The following is a 23,467-nucleotide window of genomic DNA, read 5'->3' on the forward strand; positions in this document are numbered from 1 at the left end:
TATTTTTACATTTACTGCATTTTTTTTTACAAAAAATACTCAACTGCTTGCAACCACAAATAAAAAAAAAGTCTTAAAGATCATGGTGAAAATTAATAAAATAATGTAGTATATTGACTTTTGAAAATACCAGGCTATTATTTTTACAATAAAACAAGAGTTATGGTCAACATTTTTGCCATCAATCCACAAAATTTAATAAAAAATTCATTAATTCTTTGTATTTTCCTCATTGTAAAATTAATAAATAATTAATGGGTTTGTATTGTTGTAGAGCGAAGATGCTGGAAATTACATGTGCGTGGCCACAAATGATGCAGGAGTGGTGGAAAGAACAGTCACTCTGACCTTACAGCGTAAGTCTACAGTTCAAACCTAAAATGAAAACATATCCTTTAAAGTTAGTCATCTACAGTCAAAGTCACAAAGAATACTCACACAGGCAATAAAAACCATAAAATAGCACTAGCTTGTGTTACTGTAATAACATCAGTGCTGTTGCACAGGTTCTCCTACCATCACTGTCGAGCCAGTGGAGACGGTGGTTGATGCAGGTTCCACAGTGGTGCTAAACTGCCAGGCAGAGGGAGAGCCTGTGCCTGTCATCGAGTGGTCCCGTCAGGGATGGCCTCTGTTGGGTAATGAGCGAATCACCATGCTGAATAACAGTTCTCTGCGGTTCAGTAGTGCTCAGAAAGAGGACACAGCTGAGTATCAGTGCGTGGCCCGAAATCTGTTAGGCTCCGTGCTGGTGCGTGTGACCCTCACAGTGCGAGGTGAGCTAAACTGCACCTTTACATATTTAGTGAGTATTAAGACAATTATAATGCAGTCAGATGTGTTATAATGGGAGATTGAATTGTTTGTGTTTTGCAGTTCATGGAGGCTTCTCTGAATGGATGGAGTGGGGAGCCTGCAGTGTTTCCTGTGGCACAGGAGTGCAGAAGAGGCTGAGGCAGTGCAATAACCCATTTCCTGCGAATGGAGGACGCCACTGCATAGGTTCAGCAACTGAAACACGCAGCTGTCAAGGCAAACCTTGCCCAGGTAATATAGATTTTCATCTATTTTGCTCCTTTAAGCAGGGCACTACATTGAATTCATTGATATATATACATACATATATATACAGTGTATATATATATATATATATATATATATATATATATATATATATATGTGTGTGTGTGTGTGTGTGTGTGTGTGTGTGTGTGTGTGTGTGTGTGGTAAACAAACAACAACAAAAAATAGTGTAAAGACATGTTTATACTGTTTGTCATGTTTTCTCTTTGTCCTTATAGTGGATGGTAATTGGTCTGAGTGGTCTTCCTGGGAAGAGTGCTCTCGTACCTGTGGTCAGGGTAACAGAACTAGGGTGCGGGCTTGTAGTAATCCTCCTGCACAGCATGGGGGTAGAGCATGTGAGGGCAAAGCGGTGGAGGCCATCATGTGTAGTGTAAGGCCGTGCCCAGGTGAGTGGAGGAACATACCTTCTCCTGCTTATGCATGGACAAATCTTGTCTTTATCAGTCTGACTAGCTTCTTATCTGTCAGTGGCAGGGAACTGGGGTGCCTGGATGCCTTGGAGCCCTTGTAGTGAAACATGTGGCAAAGGGATGCAGACTAGGCTAAGACTCTGCAACAACCCTCCACCCTCATTTGAAGGACCATTGTGTGAAGGACCTGACACACAGACGCAAGTGTGCAGTGAGAGGAACTGCCCTGGTAAGCATCCTGGTCAAAGTAATAATAGATAAAGGTAAATAAATAAATGATGACAGAATTAATGTTTTTGGCTGAACAGTTTCTTTAATATTCTTCCCAAATTAGTCTTTCTTTTGAAGGATCTTGGTACTAGATTAACTTTATAAGCAGGGTTTCTCACGGGTATTAAAAAAAGTCTTCAAAAGTCTTAAATTTAGTTGTATCAAATTGAAGGCCTTAAAAAGTCTTAAATTATACAGGAAAGTCTTAATTATGATTTCAGGAGGTCGTAAATTTGGGGACGGAAAGACCAGAATTGCGATATGGCTGAATGTGACGATTAAACTTCAAAAGGCTAATGTTATGACTTCATTAAATAAACAGGAGCGCTGCATGTCTGAAGTCTGGTGCTGTGCTGCTTTGTTTTCTGCTGTTACCAGGGAAACAATTATATTCTACCAAATGCCCCACCTGCTGGCAGAATGAATGAGCATTTTCAATACAACTGTTGTTTTTTTTCAGACCAATGTGAAAATCGTCCCATGTTTTTACTAGGGCTGGGTATCGATTCAGATGTTCCAGATCGATTCAATTTCGATTCACAAGCTCTCAAATCGATTCGATTTTGATTCTCGATTCAATTTTCGATTCTCGATTCGATTTTCTATACTTGATTCTCGATTCAAGTCAATGAATACAGATTTAATACAAATACTATATGTATAAAAAAGAACAGTGAACATAAGTTTACAATTGGGTAATTAATAAAAAGAAATTAAGAGCCACAAACCTGTATATTAAACTTTTATTTTAGGTACACTTGGGTACATTAAAACAGAACCCATCTCTAATTTTCAAATGCACATACAATTATGTTAAATAAATACAAGTTTGATGCAAGAAGAAAAATGCTTTGTTCTTGTCCACAACACTATCGTCGTCGTCTTGCTTACGAAATCTAAAATGCTTCCATACCTCTGACTTTTTATGTGAAGGTGGCATCAACGTCGACAAAGCACCTGAAACCCTTTAACCTGTTAACTGTCACCCCGTCCCGAATACGGGACGCCTACATTGACTATACTATATTACAATCAAATCTAATCTAATCTTGACAAACTATATATCGTTGGAAAGGTCTAAGACTCCCAAATATATATTTTACCAATATTTTTTGTTAAAAATTATGTAGGAAAAGTAATAGATTAATTTATGACAAGAGTGTACCCTCAGAAATCTACATTACAAAAGGAGTTTTGACCTTTGTTTAAAAAAAAAACGTCCTCGTTGCCTTTTTTTCTATCACATTTTAGAAATCATCAGAAGTTATATATCACTTGAAAACATAAAATCTCAAAATTCATCCTTTAAAACCCATTTTAAAATCAGACATTGCATTACCATGTAAATGGCACATCAAAATCATGTTACAAAATGTTTTCAGTCATGAATTACAAAAATTTAGGTTTGTGTCATGCACATTCAAGTCTATCTTCAAAAACGTGAGTGACAGTTAAGGGGTTAAGCCAGTGGTTCTCAACCTTTTTTTCCACCGGGCCGCATTATGGTCCAAGTGCAAGTCTCGCGGGCCGCACGCATATAATTTACACATTACGTCACCAATACAAACCAACCTGATTTATAATATTATAGCCTAAATATTATGATATCTAATCGATTAGATTCATTGAAATAAATAAATTATTCTACGATGTTTTGCCACATTTCTTCAATTAAGGATGATTGCTGCGTAGTATATGGTGTTTCCATTTGCTTGAACTTCTTCAAGTGAGTTGCGGGGCAAACCGAAAATCCTCCTTTACTACTGATACTGCGACTATTCTTTTTTTGTATGTGTTCAGTCGCTGGCATTCTCCACATTTATTTTTTTCTCCCTTTTACCGAACTAATGGCTGTTGATGACTATTTGAATTGAATTCTGCCAAAGTGCACGCTTGTATGTGTTCGTAATGTGATGTAAGTCTGCTCATGTCTGAAAATAATTTATGAAAAACAAAATAATTTCACATATAAACATTAGCCTATAGCTTTTATTTCTTTAGTAGCCTACATTTTTTTTCAATTAATGTAAAATAAAATTAATTGTAAAACAAAGTTTTTTTGTTTGTGTGTGTGTGTGTTCAGCATATGGTGGGTCGCATTTGAATTCGTGACGGGTCGCGGGTTGAGAACCACTGCTTTAAGCACTGAATGAATGAATGACAGGTTCGTTGGTAACATCCATAGACTGTATAAAAACATGGACGTAGTGTCCGTGACGTCACCCGTAGTCTCCTGAAGTGTGTTTTTGAAGCCTAAAGTGTGTAAAGCGGGCCGTCGCCATCTTGGCAGCGTGTCACCGCGCGACTCTGCCGGACAATCAAAAATGGGCAAAAAGACGGGAGCTAGTTGCTGAAGCCACACCCACCTAGCACGACGGCAGTGTCGGCAGCGGCAACCCACCTGTCACTCAAGTGGCTACGCCCTTAATTATGCAGAACTTTAAGTCTTAATATAATTTAAACGGATGAGTTATAAAAAAATTCACCCCCCTCACAGTTGTTATGAAGGGCAAAATTAGCTATTTAGACCAAAACCATTTTTTGAACCAGGCTGTAAACATGTTTTTTCCTGCTGTAAAGTTGGGCATTTTAACATGGGGAGTCTATGGAACTGACTCCCTTTTGCAGCCAGCCTCAAGCGGCCAGTCGATGAATTGCAGTTTTAGTCACTTCGCCTCACGAGAGAGAGCGGGAGGTTGGCGCTGGGTAACATCGCACAAGGCACATGAGAGGGGTGACATCTAGTGGAGAAGATTTGTAATTAGATTAACGCTAATCTTACATTCAATGTCTGCGGAAATAAATATGGAAAAAAATAGATTCATGGCCTTTGAGAATCGATTTTGAATCGACCACATTTTTAAGAATGATTAATCGAAAAACTTATGGATCGATAAGAAGTGCATTACAATGCATTATAAAAATCTAAAATGTAAAGTGGTGTGCGATGTGGTCTGTGAATCCTGCAATAATTATTTTTGTTTTAACTATGTGCGATTTGATATTATCCAGTATATTGCGTAAAAAAAAAAAAAAATGCATACAGAGTTTAGAATACGTTACATGATGAAGTCTGGCAGGTCAGACTAGTGCACGAGCATGCGCATTTATAGTGCGTTCTTTCACTGCATGAATCAGTCTATTAAAATGCATTTAGAATTATCACATACTTCAAGATATGGGGCAGAAAATGTATATATTTCATATAGTTAATATCACATGAAGAGTGTTGATTTTTTGTTTCTCCAAAACACAGCATGATTACAAATGTGATATTGATTTTATACAGCAGTTCAATAAACAAGGAGTTAATATTAAGAGACTTACATTTTAGACACTGTATTTCCTGTTTTTGCTCTATTTCTTCAACAAAAATAATTCCAAACACAGCCAGAGCACTGTTTTGTGTCTCTGAACAATACAACGGTGTTTCATTTCTGAATGAATCGCCCATGTAAATGATTCAGTTCAAACACAATGACTCACTTAACACTGACTTGCTGCTACCTACTGGCAGTTTTTATTTCACATTTAAGGTACCTCTTAATTTCAAACTCCGTTTTCAATGTTTTGTTTAAAATATAAAAAAATTATTTATGTATTAAAAGTAAAAGTATTCCATGTTCCTCAGAGATGCATTAAACAGAGTGTAAATGCATCTAAATGACACTTCTAATTCAGCTTTCTGTGTTTCCTCTGTATTGCAAAGATCAATTTTGTTGATACTGATTTCGTTTGCTTGGTAAAAGCCCAAATACAAGAATTTGACTCAAAAGATGGTGCACATTTAAAAAAAAATGGCTATACAACTAGTTGGAAATTATTCATTTCTATTATTGCTGTGAACTTACCACACAGAATATGAAGAATATCAAAAGAATTTAGGAGCCAGCTGTTAGCACAATTAGACATGAGATATCAGTACAATAACACACTCTATAGCTAAATATTATCTAATTACCGTTATCAATAAAATCCCAGAAAATGATAGAGATATAATTTTTTGTCGATATCGCATACCCTTAATTTATATTATTTAATTGATATAATATTTTATCTACAATAATTGTTACAATTTATATAATAATTAATACTTTTGACTCATCCATTTTCTTAAAAATGATTTAAAAGCTAAAATTTAAAGTTTAGCATTTTATAAAACATTTTGTTTTTGAGAAAACTTTTTTTTACAGTTTAATATGGTACTATAGACATTGCCCAACCCCGCTCATATACTATTAATTTTATTTGTGCAGGTCTTAAAAAGGTCTTAAATTTGAGGTTAAAAATCCTGCAGAAACCCTGTTATTAAGTCTGCGCACATCCATTATTTCATGATTAATCAAATCCAGGTTAAACAAGCATTGTCTTATCTTATCTTCCCTTCTTCAATAGTGGATGGAAAGTGGTCATCCTGGGTAAGTTGGGGGGCATGTAGTGTTTCTTGCGGAGGAGGTACAAGGCAGAGGACACGTATCTGTGCAAGTCCCACCCCCCATCATGGAGGACGGCAGTGTGAGGGAAATGACATCCATATTGATTTCTGCAACAATGAACCATGTCCAAGTGAGTAAGCACATTTTATATGTGGTAAACAAGCAGACACATTGGTGTAATAATGAAAGCAGTAAGTACAAATAATTTATCTTCATAGTTCATGGTAACTGGGGCCCATGGAACAGCTGGGGCAGCTGTAGCAGAACCTGCAATGGTGGTCAGATGCGTCGCTACAGAACATGTGACAATCCTCGACCAGCGAATGGAGGCAGAGCATGTACTGGATCAGACTCTCAAATCCAGAAGTGCAACACAGCCTACTGCCCTGGTATGGCACTCGTACAAATACTCCAGTTCAAAAGTATGAAGTGTGTCTGGGGGGGTTATATTTTGAAAAAAGTCACTGATGCTCTCAAATGACTACATTCATTTGTTAAAAAAATAAAGTAAAAGATAATATTGGCATAATATTATTGCAATTTAATACATTATACTATTTTATACTTTTTATAATATACTATTTTAAATATATTTTAAAATGTTTTAAAACATTAAAATTGATTCCTTCCTTGGACGGTGAAGCTGAATTTTTTAGCAGCCATTATTCCAGTCTACTGTCATATGATCCTTCAGAAATCATTCTAATATGCTGTTTGGGGCTCAAGAATAATTTCTTACTATTGTTAATGCTGGAAACAGTTGTGCTGCTTAATATTTTTCTGGATTATTTCAGAAATATCAATAGAAATATTTTAAAATATAAATAGAATATTTCAAAAGAACAGATTTTTTTGTGTTTACTGTCACTTTTGAACAATTTAATGCATTTTTACTGAAGAAAAATGTAACATCCTAAAAATATTGTAAATTCACAAACTTATAGTTCCTATAAATTAATAAATATACAAGAGATGCTACATGTGATATTTTTTTTAGGTTATGATTTACAAGATTATTTTAATTAGAAGTTGAATTATATTTTCTGGATACATTTTTACTGTAAATGCTTACACCCGTTTCTGTGTATGTGTGTGTGAAGTTGATGGTAAGTGGGGTTCATGGGAATCCTGGGGTGAATGTTCAGCATCCTGTGGAGGTGGAGAACGGACACGTGTTAGACTCTGTAACAATCCATCACCCAGCAACAACGGCCGTCTCTGCCCAGGAGACTCCACCCAGTTATCAAGATGTAATATACAGCCATGTCCAGGTACATTTACAACTGTGTATGGTTGTTTATAAAGACTTACATACAATTTTGTCAATGTATTATATTTATTATTTTACTTTTCCCCCCACTTTTCTCATTATTATTACTTTCAGAAATATGATGAATCTTACCTATAAAATCTACAGTATTTTCCGGACTATAAGTCGCACTTTTTTTCATAGTTTGGCTGGTCCTGCGACTTATAGTCAGGCGCGGCTTATTTATCAAAATTAAGTTGACATGAACCGAGAGAAATGAACCAAGAGAAATGAACCAATAGAAAACATTACCGTCTACAGCCGCGAGAGGGCGCTCTATGCTGCTCAGTGCTCCTGTAGTCTACACTGAAAACATAGAGCGCCCTCTCGCGGCTGTAGACGGTAATGTTTTCTATTGGTTCTTGGTTCTAAATAAATGCGACTTATAGTCCAGTGCGACTTATATATGTTTTTTTCCTCATCATGACGTATTTTTGGACTGATGCAACTTATACTCAGGTGCGACTTATAGTCCGAAAAATACGGTAATCAAATACAGAATGAACCCTTTTCTTATTAAGCATAGAGTACAATGAGAGAATTGGATGACACATTTTATACAACTTTCCCTAATCACTGGTTAATGTCTGACCTTGGTTGTCTAAATTTTTTGCTGTTTTTGCTCTCTAAGGTGGCCCTCAGAAAGCCAGAGGAAGCATCATTGGGAACATTAACGATGTGGCGTTTGGCATTGCCATCCTCAATGCCACCATCTCCAGCAGTCCCACTGGAGGGAGAGTTATACAGGCCACCATCACTAACATACCCAGGAGTCTTGGTCAGTGTCTGCTACGGAGTTTTTATTTTTATGAGCAGCAATTCATCATATTTTTCTATTCTAAACATGTTATAAATGTACTGTATAGTATTTGTCAGTATATTAATTATTTTGTAATGTGGTAGTGAGGCTTTAGTACTAAGACTATTCATCAATATATTGATAGAAATTTTTACATTTGAGTCTATGCTTGTATATGTTCTGCTAAATAATCTAGGCCCTGCTATGAGGAAGTTGATCTCTATCCTGAACCCCATATACTGGACCACAGCACAGGAGCTGGGTGAAGCCGTCAACGGTTACACTCTCACAGATGGCATCTTCAAACGTGAGACTCAGGTGGAGTTTGCCACAGGTATGAGGCATCACAATGATGTATAGAGACCTTTAAAAACTTTGCCTCTAAGTTTTCCTAATTTAATTTGTGTTTTGACTATAGGAGAGATTCTCAGAATGACTCACGTGGCTCGAGGGCTGGACTCAGATGGAGCACTTCTGCTGGACATTGTAGTAAACGGACACATCCTGCAACTGCCAACGAATGCAGACATCAGTCTTAAGGTAGAACCTTAATCACATTACACTGAATATTATACCTGTTTATACTTTGAAAATGTGATGTTACACAATATAAACTTTATCACATTAAAATATCCTTTTTAAACTCCAGGACTACACTGAAGACTACATCCAGACTGGTCCTGGTGAGCTGTATGCTCTGTCTACACGTATGTTCAGTATAGACAGGGTGAGCGTGCCTTACTCCTGGAATCATACCATCACATACAGACCCTCCAAAGGAAAGATGCCCTATCTGGTGCAGACTCTCCACGCCTCGGCTATCAGCGCTCTGTACCGTCCACTAGAAGAGATGCTTGAGTTTGCTATCCATTCCACCATTGCTAAAGGTACATTACAAAAGATGCATGAGGGAAAAAATTATTAGGTATGAATGATGTGTCAGTCACTTATTTTATTTTATTTTATTTATTTATTATTATTTTTCAGCATTTGATTAAGCTGGTATTTGGAGCAAATACCATGGCCAAAAAAAGAAGAACCATTTTTAATGCAAAGTTTTAAAAATACTGAACTGTTTCAGTTTTATTCTGTATATTACAATGTTTTAGTGGTTGGTTTAAAATGTAATTAAATTTAATGCAAGCATCATATGCATCTCTAAACATCATAAGCAAATTGCAGCATATTATTGGCCATGTTCACACAGCAGCAGAATACAGTTGTCACTCCTGTATTTGAGTCATTAATACAGTTACGTTCACACACAGTTCAGTTATTTATGGGTGTGACAACCGCGTTCTGTACTGGAACTCACACCTGTACATTTTCAGGATTCACAACTGCATTCTCGGAACACAAGCGCTGTATGAATGGAACCGGACTGGACAACTAGTTGTCTGTCACATCATACAGTGCGAGAGGGAGCCGCTCTGCCACACAAATGTGTGTCTACCATGTGTTATGTGTTTTCATATGTGTTTGCGGTAACTTACAGTGACAGAGAAATGAGCTGGGTGTCATCTGAAAGTTTTAGATCCCATCAGTTTCAGTTTTGTGTTCTGCATTCGATTCAAATGCTCCACTCTCCACCCAAATCTAAAAGCTGTTGTCGGTTAATGAAGATTTGACGAAAGGACTCTGTTTATTCAATACAAACTGGTATGTAATAATTTAAATGATTTTTAAAAACTATCCCTCTCCAATTATGATGTATTTTCGTCCTCAGGAGAGCGCAGTAATCAGTGTCCCAGTGGTTTTCAGCTGGACCCTGCTGGGCCATATTGTTCAGGTATAGTCAGACCGTATTTCTTTCTTTTACTGTATACAGATAACATTATTCATTTGTGAATATACAAAGTTTCATTGATGAGATTCTGTCCTTTTTTGCTGATGAAGATGAGAATGAATGTGCTGATGGAAACCCCTGCTCACATGCCTGCCACAATGCTATAGGCACATACTACTGTTCCTGTCCCAGAGGACTCACCATCTCAGCTGATGGTAGAACATGTCAGGGTATGACAGTTTAAAAAAGTTTACCTTTGAATAGTAGTGTATGATATTGATGTTTTTTGTCATCTCAACTGAGAACCTGCTTTCCTTCACGTTTACCCTAGATATTGATGAGTGTTCATTGGGTGGTCACATGTGCCATGATGGACAAGACTGTGAGAACACCATTGGCTCCTATCGCTGTGTGACGCGTTGTGGGCGGGGCTTTAGGAGGACAGCAGATGGGCTGAGCTGCTCAGGTGCACAGTTGTCCCTTGTTTTTTAAGTTCATGTTTGTATATTTCTGATGTGTATATTTGTACATGACATACTGTAATGTATATTAATGCTCTCTATTTATCATTATCTTCATTCTAGCATACATTTGAATTCTTTTAATCTTGCTTTTGCAGATGTGAATGAGTGTCAGGAATCCAACCCCTGCCATCAGCACTGTCTAAACACCATTGGCAGCTTCCGTTGTGCTTGTGAGCCAGGGTACCAACTCAGGAATCGGCGCTGTATTGGTACGTTTAATACCTGTCACGTGGCATAGAGCAAGGTCTGTAAAAATATGCACTTGTGCAACTAAAGTGCTGCTTGTTTCTCTTTAGACATAAACGAATGCAAACAGAGAGTGTGTCGCTCAGATCAGCAGTGTAAAAACACACGTGGTGGATACACTTGCATTGACCTCTGCCCTACTGGCATGACCAAAGGAGGCAATGGCACTTGCATAGGTTTGCAGTGTTGTTGTGTATGTTTTGGGATGAGGACTATTTGTGTTACGTGTGTGTGTGTGTGTGTGTGTGTGTGTGTGTGTGTATATATATATATATATATATACAGTACAGACAGACCAAAAGTTTGGACACACCTACTCATTCAGAGAGTTTTCTTTATTTTTATGACTATGAAAATTGTAGATTCACACTGAAGGCATCAAAACTATGAATTAACACATGTGGAATTATATATGGAATTATATACATAACAAAAAAGTGTGAAACAACTGAAAATATGTCATATTCTAGGTTCTTCAAAGTAGCCACCTTTTGCTTTGATTACTGCTTTGCACACTCTTGGCATTCTCTTGATGAGCTTCAAGAGGTAGTCACCTGAAATGGTCTTCCAACAGTCTTGAAGGAGTTCCCCGAGAGATGCTTAACACTTGTTGGCCCTTTTGCCATCAGTCTGCGGTCCAGCTCACCCCTAAACCATCTCGACTGGGTTCAGGTCCGGTGACTGTGGAGGCCAGGTCATCTGGCGCAGCACCCCATCACTCTCCTTTTTGGTCAAATAGCCCTTGATGCCTTCAGTGTGACTCTACAATTTTCATAGTCATGAAAATAAAGAAAACTCTTTGAATGAGAAGGTGTGTCCAAACTTTTGGTCTGTACTGTATATATATATATGTATATATATATATATATATATATATATATATATATTTAATTAATAAAACAAAGTTTTTTAAGTTTAACTTGTTTTTTATTTAAACATTTAATGTTACATAATTGGATTATGATCAAAGATGAATACATTTTTATTCTGTTTGTAGATATTGATGAATGCCATGATGGCACACATCAGTGCAGGTATAACCAAATCTGTGAAAACACCAGAGGTAGCTACCACTGCACTTGTCCAAGGGGGTATCGCTCTCAGGGTGTGGGCCGCCCCTGCCTTGGTACGTAGTCTAACTCCACCACAACTAACTCTAATCCTCTCCCAACATCCCAAGCTGCTCTCCTGCTAAACACCAACCTGCATCCCTGCCTTCATTTTCATCTCCTTCACTCTTTTGCTGCATTTAATTTCTGTGAACCAACTCTTACCTAAACAGCATTCAGAACCTGGGATGTCACTTCCTTCCACACAGCTCGCTTATGTTATGTTCCACAGTGCTTTTAAACTAACCAACATATAACCTTAAGAAACAAAGAAGTCAGTCACTGATACTAAATTGAGGATCAAAGTCTTTCTAAGCTGCTACAGATGTAATCGTCAGTACAGTGTTGCAAGTTGTTAAGAGTGACAGGAGTTTTGCAGTATTACACCGGTAAGTAGGTTCACTCTTACAGCAAGGCCAGCACGTCTATCACTACTATGTCCTTCCTCTATCTATGTCTTTACCCTTCAGCTTTCTGCTTGGGATTCTCCCCTGAAATGCTATGCTTTGCTGTGGCATTTTTTGAATGTCCTCTAGTGACATTCAGTTGGGATTAGAAGTGCCGTTTGGAGATTTTCTTCAGTTCTCAGTTGTTTCCATTGGGTTTCAGTGCTGATATAAATCACTGAATTTAATTTATTAATTATGAATTTATGAAACAATTAATTAATAAAATAATTTATGCTCCTTGTCTGGAATCATTAAATACACTTAATATTTTACAACAAAAATACATTATGTATTTTTGCAGAAGAAACTTGCTTGAGGGATAGCTACTTATGTGCAGTATTTTTTCTCACCCCCTTCTTTATTTTCTTCTCTTGACCTGCTATTTTCATTTCAACTGTGTTTCCTTTATTTTCCCTCTTTGCTTCCCTATTTGTCTTTTCCTGTGTTGGTCTTGCTATGAGAGCAGACATAAACGAGTGTGAGCTGGTACCGGTGCCCTGTGCCTATCAGTGTGCGAACAGCCCTGGCAGCTACAAGTGCCTGTGCCCACCGGGGCTCCACCTGCTGGGCGATGGCAAGTCCTGTGCCGGACTAGAGCGCTTGCCCAGCTATGAGAGTTTCTCATATGGGTACAGAACATCCCAGTCCTCCTCTGATCGGAGCTCCTACCAGCAGCGCTACCATAGCCTGACCTCCCAGAGTTTCCACTCATATGTCCCCATCGGGGGGCGTCACATGACCAACAGACCAAACAATGCCCAATCACGCAGTCGTAGGGATACTAATTCCTGCCCCCCTGGTTTTAAGGCAAACAATGGGCAGTGTTTAGGTAACTACTGTTGAGCTGTAGAATTTGGCTTTCATGTTATATGCATGGTCAGATGTATATGTATATAGTACTCTTGCTCTTAAAAGATTAGAATATTGAAAACCGCTGCTATTACACTGATATTCCAATGGATTATAAAGTACGCTTTTTTTGTAATATACAATAGTACGGTAAGTGCCAGAAAATTATAGAGAAAGAAGCATTTTGATCAAAATAGACGAAATTCAGGTTGTAGTTTTTATGTTTATATGTGAAATTAAGTAATTTAGAAGATATGTACTTGGTAAATATAATGTCAGGGGAGATGGGATTGAACACTACAGAGCCCCCAAGGGGACACGGCCATGAAAACATGAGATTTTAATGTTTTTTGTGTCAAATCAACAAAAGTTTTGTATTCTCCTGAGAAGCTTTGCATTGAATACAAAAGTTTGTTACAAAAGTTTATCGAACTTACAATCTTTCTTAGGGAAATATAAATGTTTTTCAAGTGAACACTGAACTGGCTATTTCCATCACCTTCCCTTTAGGGGCTACATAGAAAACAATGAGTTGCATCAAGCATTTTAGAAAAGGGAGTATAGTAAAAGCAATTTATTATATAAATTACACTTTTATTTTTTATATCATTCTGACATTAGAATAATGAATTGGTGCATGTAAATTGCCTGTTGTCCTGATTAATGTTTAATCTTAAAAGCTCTTTTATAGTACATACTAATTTCATAATGTCAATGTGATTCATGTCCTGTTAATCATATCAGTAGTAAGACATGGACACACAAATTGCACCATTTCCAGATAATAATGAATTACTTATTTACCTGTCTTGTGTTTTAGATATTAATGAGTGTGAACAGAGGGATACATGTCAACACGAATGTATGAACACACAAGGCAGCCATAGGTGTTTATGTCCCAGCGGCTATCGCCTTATGACCAATGGCAAAACCTGTCAAGGTAAGAAACTTAAAAGATTCAATAAGAAACACAGACAATACATGTGTTAACTTCTCTAGAGAGTGAAAAATCTATCGATACTAAGTTTAAGAGGTTTGTGCATTGCTCACTTTTGGTCTTTGTATGAATAGACATAGATGAATGCCTGGAACAGAACATTCAGTGTGGTGCAAACAGGATGTGTTTCAACATGAGAGGGAGTTACCAGTGCATCGACACACCATGCCCTCCTAACTATCAGAGAGATCCAGCCACAGGGTGAGACTGCCACTCTTTTACTTGCAATTGTCTACTTTTGTTTAATTAATTGTTTCAAATAAAGTGAGTTCTAACTTTCCTCTCAGGTTCTGCCTGAAGAATTGTCCGCCCAATGATCTGGAGTGCGCCCTGAGCCCATATGCACTGGAGTACAAACTGCTGTCCCTGCCCTTCGGCATCGCTGCCAATCAGGACCTGATCCGACTGGTTGCCTACACCCAGGATGGAGTTGTCCACCCACGCACTTCCTTCTTAGTGGTCGACGAGGACATGACTCTGCCGTTCGCCCTCCGGGACGAAAACCTCAAAGGTGTTCTGTTCACCACCCGGCCACTGCGCGAACCTCACACGTACCGCATGAAGGTGCGAGCCCTGTCTTACAGCGCTGATGGAGGCATAGAGTACCAGACCACCTTTATTGTCTACATCGCTGTCTCAGCCTATCCCTACTGAGCACTTTACTACATCCCACAGCTACATGATCAGAGGTTGCGCTAAACAAAAGAAACCCGTCATTTGAAATCATAATGTTTTCCATTATTTTGACAGATAAAAAAAGAAAAATCTAGTTTCCTTAATTTCCCTATGATAGAAATATTCCCATGTGAAGGGTCTCTAAACAGGATTAGAAATGCAGAAGAGGGGAGACAATATATTTTTAAAGCATCCCCGTAAAAATAAACCAGGAGAGCGATGTGAGAAGCAAAAGAAAAAAAAAGGAGACATTAGTCAAAAGTAAGATTAAAAAGCTCTTGGCACAAGGTTCCTGTAATGGTGTTATCTCAAATAAATCCGTTTCAATAATTTACTGACATAAAAATAGAAATTTGCAATCCATAAAGATAAAATTCTTTGTAGCGCAACCTCTGAGAATGGTGCAGTTTTGTACATGTGTGACTGAGCTATATTGGTCTTTGTGTGAGAGTGTGTATGTGTGAGTGCAGATCCGCCACTTGAAGAGATTCTCACAGGTCACGTAGACATGTAAAAGGCCTTTGCAGAGACCTGCAGACAGTCAAGGCTGATGTTTAGACTTCAAGACAGACTTCACATGAAACCAGTAGTAAGACCGCTGGCAGGTTTGTGATTTGGTCGCAAGAATCCTTCATCACGGTGTACAGCAGGACTATGGGTGGTGTAATAGAATACATTTGCATATGTCTACCTATTAACTTATTGGGAATTGCTTGAATATATGAAAGAATCTCAATTCCCTCCACTTTCTATGAAATGAGATGGGGAACATTTTATTGGTTTAAATTCTGTGCTTTTTAACATAATGATGAGGTTTGGGTTTGAGCCACTTCTGCAGTAACAATGAAATGGATGTCCACCTCAGGTAAGCCCTATTTTTGCTCTAGAAGAGAGTATTGTCAATCAGTTATTATGCACATAATAGCAATGTCTCATAATCATTAAAGGTTCATACACATTTGGAGTATTTTTTGTAACTGTTTCAGTAATCAAGGTGTATTCTTTTTTAATGATGTGTATATAAGTGTTTGGGTTTTTTATTTGTAATACTATGTTGTATTCCTTTTTTAAAAAAGCAATAAATTGTACGATCAATTCATTATGATACAATCACTTCAGAGCTGTATAAAAGTTTGGGGTTAGTCCTTTTTATTAAGAGACAGTAAAGACATTTATAATGTTACAAAAGATTTTTATATAAATAATGTTTCTATTTTTCAAAGATAAAGAATCCAGGAATCCATTTTTTGTTTCTACAAAAAATATTATGCAACAGACTTTAATTATAATAAGATGAATGAGCTCCAAATTAGTGTATTACTATGGTTTCTGAATGATCCACTGACACTGAAGACTGGAGTAATGATTCTGAAAATTCAGCTTTCCCATCACAGAAATAAATTACATTGTAAAATATATTAAAATGGAAAATGTATATTTTAAATTGTAATATTTCACAATATGGTTTTTAACTGTGCTTCTGATTACAGTGAGCATAAGAGAATTCTTTATATAAAAAAAGTCAACGATCCCAAACTTTTGAAGTATATCGTGAATATTGTATATTGAAAGGAAATATTGTAGGTTTGGTTAAAACTATTTTACTGACAATATCAGTGACCAGAAAAAAATATTTTGACCCAACATTTGTAAAAAAAAAAAAATTAAGAACAAAAGTTGCCATCTTTAGTGCGGTGTTTTTACTACAGGTGCTATAGATATATTTAGATATAGATAGAGATACCATTTTATTCCTAAAACTATATATTCAAAATATAAAACTCAAGTCCTCAAGAGTATATTCAACATATTTTATTAATCAATCACAAAAGCACAAACATAAAAAAGGAATATTTTGTAAGGCAGTCATTATACCGGTTTGGTTTATTGAGTGTTTACACTTTGTCTTTCTGTATTACTGCATTGTAGAGGCAGGTCCCTGTGATCAGGCGATATGTCTCGGATCAGAAATGATCTGCTTTGAGGCCGTATTCAACATGATTGGCTTAAGAACGCCTCCTGATTAAGACATATGCATTCTGACACACACAATAACAATGGTCCACGGCAATAAGTGCTTTGGAATGCTGACACAGATACATTAAGACAAGACATTAATACTTTATAACAGCATTAGTGAAAGTCACAATTAGTGAGATGGCTTCATCTGCCAAGAAAATCAAACTGTTGTTTCAGGTGATGCATAAGATCGGCATTGTAACTCAATGACTTATAGGAGTATTTAAGCTAATGCGCTTTGGTTATGAAAAAATAAATACTATGGAGATAACGCCTGGCGATTTAGAACAATTGAGAAGGGATCAGTGATTGGAAGGTTTAATACACCGGAGAGTATTATTCATAATCTGACACAGTCACTGTGGACAGACATAGTGCCAGTAAGACACATTGACCAATCTGTGACTGTTCATTTTAAGCCTTTCACAAAAATGCAGACTAAAATAACAGGTTACATTTCTCTCCAAGAACATCGGCAAGTAAATAAATGCTAAATGCTATTAATAATAAAAGGTTATAATAAACTTAAGCAAGATTTTATAAAACTCTTAACAAGTCTCTTGTAATCAGATTGCTGAATACAATACAGAAGAGCATAGAAAAGTATTCCTGAGAGAAGCTACTGTAAATCTAGCATACAACTGATGGCACGGTTATGCATTTTTGACTATGTGAGTGAAGAATGATATAACAGAAGAGGGTAAAATCCAAATTGAAATTGGATGAGAGGTCATCTTCAGTACCCTGATGAAAGTCATCGTTTTATTCTGAGTGTCTCAGCAGGATTTCCTGCTGCTGGGTTGTGTTTTTCTGTGTGCTACGCTAACCTACTGCAGTTTACACTGTTTTCCTGGCTGTTAGGACCCTTACGATGCAGCCCACTCCACCTGCAGAGAGAGCCTGAGGAGAATACAGAGCAAGAATTTAACTACTGACCTCCCACATGCTTTGCATTGCTATTACATTGCTATTTACCCTACCTTTTCATGCCACTGCAGCAGGACAGCGCTGCTGTTCTCGGAAGGCCGCTCGAACCCCTTGTAGATGTATTTCATGAGCAGATCTACTCCATTCTTATCCAGAGACTGAACTCCTTTCTCTATGTCAGTGCTCTTAAAGGAGCTGAGCACCTTCAGCACTAGACCTTCAGCACGATCCTACATCCAGAATGTCAGAAAAATGCAAGTATGATACATCAAAGCAATTGTATATAACTAGAACAATCAGTAGTCAATTCTCAGCTCCACACATGGGACCTCAAACCAACCACTCCCACTGCTAAAACTTCCATCTTCTCCATCTATCCCCTCACTGAGGCAGAAGTATCAAAACGTATCCTCTCCAGCCATCCTACAACATGCTTTCTATACCCTCACACCCTCTCCAAGCAATCACTCCTAGACTCTTACCAGCACTCACACACATCATCAACACATCTCTTCTCAAGGCTACCTTCCCCACTGCATTCAAGCAGTCTCAGGTAACCCCAATGCTCAAAAAACCTACATTAAACACTTCTCTTATAGACAGCTACAGGCCTGTCTATCTCCTGCCATTCATAGCGAAAACCCTCAAACAAGTTGTTTTCAACCAGGTATCATTGTTTCTAAACTGGATGCTAACCAGTCAGGTTTCAGGAGTGGCCATTCAACTGAGACTGCGCTACTGTCAGTCACGGAAGCCTAGCGGATTTCAAAAGCTGATTCCAAATCATCAGTTCTTATTCTGCTGGATCTACCTGCTGCTTTTGACACTGTCAATCATCAAATCCTCCTGTCTGCCCTCACATCACTGGGCATCACAGGGATTCCACTACGCTGGTTTGAATCTCACTGGTAGGTCTTTCAGTGTGGCCTGCAGAGAGGAGATATCCAAAGCACATCAACTGGTCACTGGGGTTCCTCAGGGATCAGTTCTCGGACCCCTCCTCTTCTCTACATACAATACATCACACTGGGTCCCAACATACAGGCACATAGCTTCTCCTACCATTGCTGTGCTGAATGCACACAGCTCTATCTCTCATTTCAACCAGGTGATCCAACAGTAGCTGCACGGATCTCAAGAGTGCTTGGTAGGGCTGTCACTTTTGAGAAAAATCTAATTCAAACGGATATCGAATATCGAATAATTCATTTCGTAATATTGTTTGCAAAGAAACACCAGTCTATCAACTTGATCTGGATTAAGTGCGGCTCTCTTTATTTACAATGTTCCCCGGGGTGGAGAACACACATTCGGAGCGCACAGATGTGCCTGGCTACTAGCTATTATTCACTTGATTTGGTCATGGGCCTACGCTACAATACGTCTAGAGTAAGGGTGTAACGGTTCATAAAATTCACGGTTCGGTTCGATACGATACACTGGTGTCACGGTTCGGTTCGGTTCGGTTCGTTTTAGATACAGCAAAAAGAAAAAATTGGCAGATAAATTTCCTTGATTTTTAAAAAATGTTTTATTTATTAAAACTAACAAAGTATGTTTTGTTTTTTTACATTGAACAATGATGGAGCTATTCTTTACCCATCTTCTATGGTGTTTTCTTAGCAGCATACTGTATAGAACAAAAAATGTTATATTAGTTATGAACAAATACAAAGATGTAACATTTTATATGGAACTCTGTAACTCTTTATATTGAGTGTGTTTTTACTCAATTGGTTCTCTATAGGGCTTATGTTTTTTGGAACAAAGCAGGAATTACGGTCTGTCTGAAATGGGCTCGTGAAGGAATATTGTAACGGGGCTCAATAACATTAAGCATGTTCTTAAAACTTACGTTTTCCACTACAGAGTAAGGCGCTCGCTCACTCAGTACGCGCTGAAGGCTCATTGCAAAATGGCCAATGCGTTTAACAGACCAGAAATAGAAGATCCTCCAATAACCAACAGGTCTGGTGTATTAGTGCACTTTGGATTCCCTGTAAGCTATAATGGTGATGATAGAATGAATGGTAAATAGTAAGGTCTCATATCCGCGGCTATAACGTAAATGTAGCCTACCAATCGCCGTGGTGATGTCTTTTGCCCTGTTTGAATCCGTTGGAAATGTCTGTCTAAATGCTGCGGGGATAGTTTGTTGCGTGTATGTTTCTCCTTTTTTTCATCTTTTCCCAGATACTGACACACTAAGGTGATTTCGGTGTAAATGAGTTGACATGTTTCAAGTATTCCCGCTGGTGTTTTTTTTTTTTTGTATTCCCGCTGGTGTACCCTAGATGCCACATATCGTTGTTTTTTTATCCACCACTCTCTTGCCATCACCATTATAGCTTACAGGGAATACAAAGTGCACCCAGACACCAGACCTGTTGGTTATTGGAGGATCTTCTATTTCTGGTCTGTTAAACGCATTGGCCATTTTGCAACGAGCCTTCAGCGTGTAGTACTGAGTGAGCGAGCGCCTGACTGAGTAGCCTAACATAAACATATAAGTTGGTGTTTTTTTCTTCTTCGGGGGTGTCAGGGGCATTGCCTGTTACGTCGTTTGGGTTATTGGCTACCTTGTTGAACGCATATCATTATATTTCACAATTTTTTTTATTTTCCAAATATAATTAATTAGTCCAACGAACCGTTCGTTCCATAATGCGTACCGCGTACCGAACCGAAAGCCTCGTACCGAACGGTTCAATACGAATACGCGTATCGTTACACCCCTAGTCTAGAGTGCCCTCTACTAGATAAGATGGCAATGAATAAAATAAAAAACAAACGGTCTAATCATAGACTGTAAAAAATGCGCTACACATGGCATTTTAAAAACCGGATATTTTATTTATAGTTCAATTACGGATATTTCAAGTCATGTTCGAATGCATATTCGAATTTCGAATAAAAAGTGACAGCCCTAGTGCTTGGCGGACATCTCAGCATGGATGAAAGAACATCACCTGTAGCTCAACCTGGCAAAGACTGAGCTTCTTGCCTTCCCTGCCAGTCCAACTCTACAGCATGATTTCACCATCCAGCTAGGTCCTTCTACAATTACCCCATCAGCTTCGGTCAGAAATCTTGGGTGTGATCTTTGATGACCAGCTGACCTTCAAAGACCACATTGCAAAGACTGCTCAATCTTGCAGGTTTGCACTGCACAACATCAGAAAGATCAGGTCCTTTCTAAGAGCATGCTGCACAACTTCTTGTCCAGGCCCTTGTCATTTCTAGGCTGGACTACTGCAATGCTCTTCTGGCTTGACTTCCATCAAGCACAATTAAACTTCTACAAATGATTCAGAATGCAGCGGCACAACGGGTCTTCAATGAGCCCAAAAAAGCCTGTGTTACACCTCTCTTTATCTCCTTCTACTGGCTACTGGTTGTGGCTCGCATCAAGTTCAAGACATTGACGCTTGCATATAGAACCCGCCTACTTCCACTCACTACTACCATCACGAGAGGCTCAAAATCACTTTCCAAAACGTTCTTGTTCACCATTCCTGGCTGGTGGAATGATCTTCCCACCCCTGTCCGAAATGCTGAATCCCTGACCATTTTTAAGCAACTGCTGAAAACTCATGTCTTTTCGAAGCTACTTGACTTCATCCTAAATTAAAGAAAAAAAACTTACTTGTCTTTCTCTTTATTTATTACTTCCATTTCTAGCTTGTACTTATTTGAACAATGCCCAAAACTTGGTATTACGAGCACTTTCTGTGTCTGTTTGTCTCTTTAAAAAGAATCGCTTTATATATTCCCCAATTGTAAGTCGCTATGGATAAAAGCGTCTGCAAAATGACAATGTAAATGTATGTAGTTTTGTGTTTTTTTACTTTGAAGCCCACTACAGTTAAGCAAGTGAAATTCCTTGTGCTTATTACAGTGAATAGCTGTGCATGTGCATTTATTGCTATCCTTTTTGTGGAATTTTGTACTTTGTCATCACTCTTATAGTTGGAAATAAGCACAAGCTGTTCGCAGTATTAAAGTCAGCATGTCATAAGAATGATTTTGATACTTATTTCAAGGCATTAAACATACAATTTAATATTAAAGTTAGCATATTTAAAGGTGTTGTTTTATATTAATGACACTTTGGAATAATCAAAATGACAAAAAGAAACAATTTTTTTAAAGGAAAACCATGAATGTGCTGAATCTGACAACAAAATGCTATGATTTGCTATGATAGAGTAAAATATTTTTCCCTTCCTCTTAGGAAAAAAGGAGGCATGACTCACCTTGACATTCTGATTCTTTGTGTTCATCGGTGGGTTTTTTAAAACTGCCTGCAATGCACCCATTAGGTTCCCTTTGAAGAGTGGAGTTAAGTAAAACACCAACACAATTTAAATACCTATGCATGCATTAACACATGCTGCTCTTACAATATCCAAATGCTGTGGACATGCAGCACTTGAAGAAAACATTATCACGAGGCAACCACAGGGAAAAAAAATTAGAAACAGGAAATAAGGCCCTGGGTACTCCAAGATTGACATATAAGGACATGAATTCAACTTCCTTATACTAAATAATGCAACAGTTTCAAATGACAAAAGAACCTTATATTTACAACCCCCACACCGTTTGAAACTAGTATGTTGTAGATAAAATAATTAAATCGAATTAAATAAAATAAGTAATCAGCATCTTTTTTCACAAACCGTTTGGTTAAAAAATAATGTCTTGTATGCTAAGACAGGCCTACACTTTTTAGAGGTCTGAATATGAGCTGATAACAAGTACATAATTTAGCACGAGCTGCCAATGAAACTAGACAAACATGTTTGTGACGATTTTCGCTTCACTTATAAACGAAAAACTTTAAAATCGACAACACTATCAATATTGCTGGACACTGGACTCTGTCCAGTAAAATACATGTAAATGAGTAGAATAGCGCAAAAAGCCAAGTTCTGTCTGTGTGGTGTCTTTGATGTACAGAAATCTGCAGGCCAGCTGGTGTATCAGGCAACTCATGAATTATGAACAGCAAATCAGTGCATATAATGTTGACGTAAAACTGGCTGCGAACAAAATTAAATAATCGTCTTTCCTTCTACTTGATAATAAGCAATTTTTGCTTTAATTATTTATGCATACTTTTTTTCCAGGAAAATGTTTAATTAGCCGCATTATATCAATTGCTGATGTCATCATTAGCCAATCAAGCATAAAGCACAGAGAAATCATTTATATGAGCTAGTGCCACTGAAAATGCAAGACTATTTCAGATCATGCACATGTTGGCTGGTAAATAAAGAAGGATATTGTCTGATGAGAGAATCCACCTCTGCTTCATCTGGACCTAGCTGGTTTTCTCCTCCCTCTTCCTCGTCCACAAACTTGTTCTCGTCGTACTCATCCACATCCACTTTACGAAAACGATCAGACACCGTATTCTTTGACATGATGAACGCTATTTATACCCCGTCTGATGTTCAGCTAAACGCTATGTTGTGCATGAACACTAACAGTCGTCTATGCTAAACCAGCCTAGCGACTCCTGCAGCGTACTATCTGGGCTGGTGTTCAGTGGTGGATTTCCATCACTTCCG

General features: G+C 37.9%; 2 protein-coding genes across 2 annotated transcripts in view; one reads left to right on the forward strand and one right to left on the reverse strand.

The window, feature by feature from the left end:
- hmcn1 (hemicentin 1) overlaps window positions 1-16,044 on the forward strand; it is an 81,656-nt gene extending 65,612 nt beyond the window's left edge. Inside the window, exons 86-107 of the mRNA XM_059512538.1 lie at window positions 275-356; window positions 507-776; window positions 877-1,047; window positions 1,302-1,472; window positions 1,555-1,725; window positions 6,162-6,332; window positions 6,421-6,591; window positions 7,303-7,473; window positions 8,143-8,289; window positions 8,507-8,644; window positions 8,729-8,850; window positions 8,960-9,197; window positions 10,037-10,099; window positions 10,207-10,326; window positions 10,428-10,562; window positions 10,716-10,829; window positions 10,917-11,042; window positions 11,864-11,992; window positions 12,891-13,253; window positions 14,094-14,213; window positions 14,345-14,471; window positions 14,558-16,044. Of these exons, the coding sequence (XP_059368521.1) occupies window positions 275-356; window positions 507-776; window positions 877-1,047; window positions 1,302-1,472; window positions 1,555-1,725; window positions 6,162-6,332; window positions 6,421-6,591; window positions 7,303-7,473; window positions 8,143-8,289; window positions 8,507-8,644; window positions 8,729-8,850; window positions 8,960-9,197; window positions 10,037-10,099; window positions 10,207-10,326; window positions 10,428-10,562; window positions 10,716-10,829; window positions 10,917-11,042; window positions 11,864-11,992; window positions 12,891-13,253; window positions 14,094-14,213; window positions 14,345-14,471; window positions 14,558-14,924 (3,687 nt within the window). The 3' untranslated portion in view covers window positions 14,925-16,044. The remainder of the gene's footprint in view (window positions 1-274; window positions 357-506; window positions 777-876; window positions 1,048-1,301; window positions 1,473-1,554; window positions 1,726-6,161; window positions 6,333-6,420; window positions 6,592-7,302; window positions 7,474-8,142; window positions 8,290-8,506; window positions 8,645-8,728; window positions 8,851-8,959; window positions 9,198-10,036; window positions 10,100-10,206; window positions 10,327-10,427; window positions 10,563-10,715; window positions 10,830-10,916; window positions 11,043-11,863; window positions 11,993-12,890; window positions 13,254-14,093; window positions 14,214-14,344; window positions 14,472-14,557) is intronic.
- Window positions 16,045-16,742: 698 nt separating this feature from the next.
- Window positions 16,743-23,467, reverse strand: LOC132106647 (actin-related protein 2/3 complex subunit 5-A-like). Its single transcript, XM_059512539.1, has 4 exons — window positions 23,180-23,467; window positions 22,148-22,219; window positions 17,945-18,121; window positions 16,743-17,864 (listed from the first exon to the last, which is right to left on the reverse strand). The coding sequence occupies exons 1-4, from the start codon at window positions 23,318-23,320 to the stop codon at window positions 17,802-17,804; spliced, it is 453 nt and encodes a 150-aa protein (XP_059368522.1). The 5' UTR covers window positions 23,321-23,467; the 3' UTR covers window positions 16,743-17,801.

This window comes from Carassius carassius, chromosome 27 (assembly GCF_963082965.1).
Source record: "Carassius carassius chromosome 27, fCarCar2.1, whole genome shotgun sequence".
Lineage (NCBI taxonomy): Eukaryota > Metazoa > Chordata > Actinopteri > Cypriniformes > Cyprinidae > Carassius > Carassius carassius.